This window comes from Gossypium hirsutum, chromosome A04 (genome assembly GCF_007990345.1).
Source record: "Gossypium hirsutum isolate 1008001.06 chromosome A04, Gossypium_hirsutum_v2.1, whole genome shotgun sequence".
In the NCBI taxonomy this organism is placed as follows: Eukaryota; Viridiplantae; Streptophyta; class Magnoliopsida; order Malvales; family Malvaceae; genus Gossypium; species Gossypium hirsutum.
The window spans coordinates 29,343,903-29,347,894 of NC_053427.1; the positions used below are offsets into that span (position 1 = coordinate 29,343,903).

Here is a 3,992-nt window from a genome sequence, read left to right on the forward strand (position 1 = left end):
GGTTTTGTTAAATTTGAAGGACCTTGATTACTAACTTTTAAATAAATTACTAATTTCCTTAATTATTCCCTAAATGATCCTACTCATTATTCTCGGCTTTGTCCTATGAACTTATCGATATAATAAAAATTTTCGAAAATTTCCGACTCAAAACTGCATTTTTTCGATAACAGCGAAAAATAAGTAATTACAAAAAATATGAATAATTAAAAAATATTACGTGAGAAGTTCTGCTTCTACTAATTATTATATAAATTACATTAACATTATTATTAAAAAAGATTACATGATTAATAATAATAATATGACCTGGTTATAATTAATTTATTTAAGATTAAATTATATTTATATTTAGATGTCAATTTAATAATATGATAGAAAAAAAAGGTGTTCTCATATTTAAAAGTTTTTTCAAATTAGTGAATATATATATATAAATTATTATTTGGGTTTTCTTCTTAAATTCAAATGTTGGGCTTGAGATAATGAGATCATCTAATTGCTCGAAGAACCCAAAACAAGCGAAGACCTTTAGCCCACACGCACAAGGCCTGTAAGAAAATAAGGATAAAACCCCCCATTTTGCAATAACAAGCGTTTTAGGGTTTTGCTGTTATCGATCTTTCCCAACCAAGAAGAGCAGCCGCCGCAGAGCAAAGGGTTCAGAGAGGAAATGGCAGCAAAAAGGAAGACCCCTGTTAAGACCCGAAACCCAGATCTTATACGTGGCGTAGGCAAGTATTCCAGGTCTAAGATGTACCACAAGCGCGGCCTTTGGGCTATCAAGGCCAAACACGGTGGCGTCTTCCCTCGCCATGACCCCAAGCCTAAAGCACCCGTCGCCCCCGAGAAGGCTCCCAAATTTTACCCCGCTGAAGACGTCAAGAAGCCGCTACTTAATAAGCGCAAGCCTAAACCCACCAAGCTCAGGTTCTTTTCTGAAATGATTATTTGGTTATTTATTTGTAGACTTTCTGAAAATGTGTTTCTCATTGTTGGGCTTCTTTGTTATGTGTTCAGAGCAAGCATTACTCCAGGGACGGTCTTGATTTTGTTGGCTGGAAGATTTATGGGGAAGAGAGTTGTTTTCTTGAAGCAACTTACTTCTGGGCTTCTTTTGGTTACTGGTGAGCTTTTATATTTCGTAATCTGTTAGTTTCTAAAACATGCATTTTGCATAATTCTACTCCTTTCCCTCAGTTACTAACACTGCTAATTTTTGCTGAATGTTTATGTGGAAATTTTATTGATCGATTGAAAGTGCTAAATTTGAAAACGTAAATTTAAAGCAGTTGCAGCTCATATTTTAACAATAAAGAGTGATATCAAAATGGTGATAAGCCTTTATTTATTCCTCTATGCCACAATCTGGATTCTCAAGTGTCTGCTTTCAGCATTGGGATTGACGCTTAGATGAATTTTTTGCTTATATGGAAGAAGCATATGCTGCATTACATTTTCATTCTTGTGCCTATTTATTTTAGCTTTGTGACACAAACTTGTTTGACATTAAATAAGTTGGAGATCGACTAATGTGGTCCTGAAAAACAATGCTTTTTATTCATATTTCATGCGAATGTTTAGTATACAAGTATCTACATTCACCTCTTGTGGTATATAAGGCTATGCTATCACCACGCGATATCTATTAGTTTTATTTTCCATGGTTTTTGTTAGTTTTTTGCTTGTATTTCACTTCTGTTTGCAGCATATACATTTGCATCTTGTGGCTTATGGCGATAGGCTATCATTATGTAAGTTGGCTGTTCATCATGAATTCGTAATTCTTCCATGATCTTTGCTTAAATTTGGGGATTTCATTTCAATGCAGGACCATTCAAGATTAATGGTGTTCCTTTACGGCGTGTGAACCAATCCTATGTCATTGCTAATTCCACCAAGGTTGATATCTCAGGAGTTAATGTAGAGAAGTATGATGACAAGTACTTTGCCAAGGAAGTAGAAAAAAAGAAGAAGGGTGGAGGAGAGTTTTTCGAAGCTGAAAAAGAGGTTAGTTGGTTTTCCAAGTTAAGCTAATGTTCATCTAATGTAATGTGCTAATGTTCTATTCCTGCAACTTTCTTTTAAATGTAGGATAAGAAGACATTGCCAGATGAGAAGAAAGAGGACCAGAAAGCTGTTGATGCATCTTTGATAAAATCAATTGAGGGAGTCGCAGACTTGAAGGCGTACCTTGCTGCAAGATTTTCTCTAAAGTCGGGCATGAAACCTCATGAGCTTGTTTTCTAGAGTGTATGCTTTACTTTGGTATTTGCTCCTTTTTCTTTTTTGGTTTAGGGTTTCCAGTATCAGATGGTACATTGGGCAAAAACCTCAATTTGTGTTGACTCAGTTTTGTTATGCAGTACTCAAGTTTTCCTTTTAGTGTGCTATTTTCATTGAATTAATTTTTTCCTCTCGCAGAGGATAACAAGAAAGACTACGGGGATCCATCACCAATGTTAGCCAGGAAGCTGTTGACAGACAGCATTTGTGGATTTTAATTTGTGATCCCAAACTTGCCAGTTCAGTCCTTGTGCAAGTAAATCCTTTCCTCCTTGCCCCAACAATTTTAGATGTCCATGAGGCAAGATATTTGTCTGCTTCCAAAGAAGTGGATTATACTTCAGAAGAACCTCATAAATCGTGGATGGCAGTTTCGACTGACCATTAATTTCAATTTATCAAAATTGATCTTCAGTTGGGAGAATTGACCAGATTTTTCTAGTATTTCCTTCCTTTCTAGTTAAGCTTGAAAAAACAAACACTATTATTACTTCCTAAAATCTTTAGGATGGGCTTGTAAACATATTAATGGGTGGATATTGTAGGAATTTGGTCTTAAGATCCGTTTGCCCTCGAAATTAGCTTGTTAAAGCTTGTACTTGAAATCCAATATGCCTTGGTCGCAAGATTTGGTTTCTTGGACTAAAGTTTTCATGATTTGAAATATTAATTTTCTTGATTCTTGAAATTGTTTGAAATAGTAAAATTGGATTAAGATTCAATTTCTTAACTTCTTTAAAAATAAGAAAGTGAATCAATTTCTTAACTAATTTTAAAAACAAGAAAGTGAATCTTGGTGTTGGTAACGAAGTTTTGGATGGTATTATTCAATTTTATTCAAATTTGCTTGGCCTTTAACCTTGTTATTAGGTGATAATTAAAAATTTACTTGTAGGATCAATCCAATTCGAGATGTACCACTCTCTAAAATAATACTTTTCAATAAAAAGGCTCCTGTGCTATTAAAGAGTTACCTAGGTTATTTATACTAACAATTCCAGGAAATAACTCTAACTAGCAAGCTTAAATAAATTAACATAATTTGTTAATAGCCAAAGTGGTTCCTAATTTTCATATTAGTGTAACCAAGGTAATTCCATGATTTCAGCTAATTGACTAAATATGACTTCTTCTATTTTTTTTCACGTGCCCTAAATTTCTACCTTGAGTATACTTGTAGGGGAGTTACATCAATATTTCTCCCTCGTAAGATGACTTGTCAATATGAAAATTGTTTGACAAGGAGATCATAATTTTCCTATTAAGCTACTTCTAAAGGCCACCCTTTTCATTCAATCAACTCCAATGTAGGAACCTTAGCTTCCCAAACCCACTAGTGAGATAATACTTTGGTAGGAGAAAGAATTATTTCCCAATCTGTCGAAATAGGCAAAGGAGTAGGTGGTGAACAGGGTAGTTGACCCATGGTTGGTCGAAGTAGTGATACATGGAATATATGATGAACTTGAGAAAAAGGCGGCAAGTTGAGTTCATACGCCACCTTACCAAATGTGTCGCAAGATTTTATAAGAGCCAAAAAAACGCGGAGACATGTTTTCATACCATTTCTTGGCAAGTGATTTTTGTTAATAAGGTTGAAGATACAGGAAAATAGAAACCCCAACTTCGAAATAAAGGTCTCAACGCTAAGAATCAGCTTGAGGTTTCATGCGAGACTAAGCTTTGAACAAGTTACCCTTCAAAAG

The 3,992-nt window shown here is 34.8% G+C and overlaps 1 protein-coding gene across 2 annotated transcripts; it reads left to right on the forward strand.

Annotated features, from left to right (window-relative positions):
* Nucleotides 1–589: 589 nt before the first annotated feature.
* LOC107948250 (60S ribosomal protein L6) lies at nucleotides 590–2,974 on the forward strand. 2 transcript variants are annotated; one of them, XM_016882735.2, is made up of 5 exons: nucleotides 590–930; nucleotides 1,021–1,127; nucleotides 1,832–2,010; nucleotides 2,095–2,268; nucleotides 2,425–2,974. In XM_016882735.2, the coding sequence occupies exons 1-4, from the start codon at nucleotides 674–676 to the stop codon at nucleotides 2,248–2,250; spliced, it is 699 nt and encodes a 232-aa protein (XP_016738224.1). In that variant the 5' UTR covers nucleotides 590–673; the 3' UTR covers nucleotides 2,251–2,268; nucleotides 2,425–2,974. The 2 variants fall into 2 exon arrangements, with proteins under 2 accessions (XP_016738224.1, XP_016738223.1); XM_016882734.2 differs by having other exon boundaries at nucleotides 2,095–2,253.
* The last annotated feature ends 1,018 nt before the right edge of the window (nucleotides 2,975–3,992 follow it).

Coding starts and splice junctions, on each gene's coding strand:
- LOC107948250 (XM_016882735.2), top strand. CDS start 674: ATGGCAGCAAAAAGGAAGACCCCTGTTAAGACCCGAAACCCAGATCTT. Junction 931..1,020: donor CCTAAACCCACCAAGCTCAG/GTTCTTTTCTGA, acceptor TTATGTGTTCAG/AGCAAGCATTACTCCAGGGA. Junction 1,128..1,831: donor TGGGCTTCTTTTGGTTACTG/GTGAGCTTTTAT, acceptor ATTTCAATGCAG/GACCATTCAAGATTAATGGT.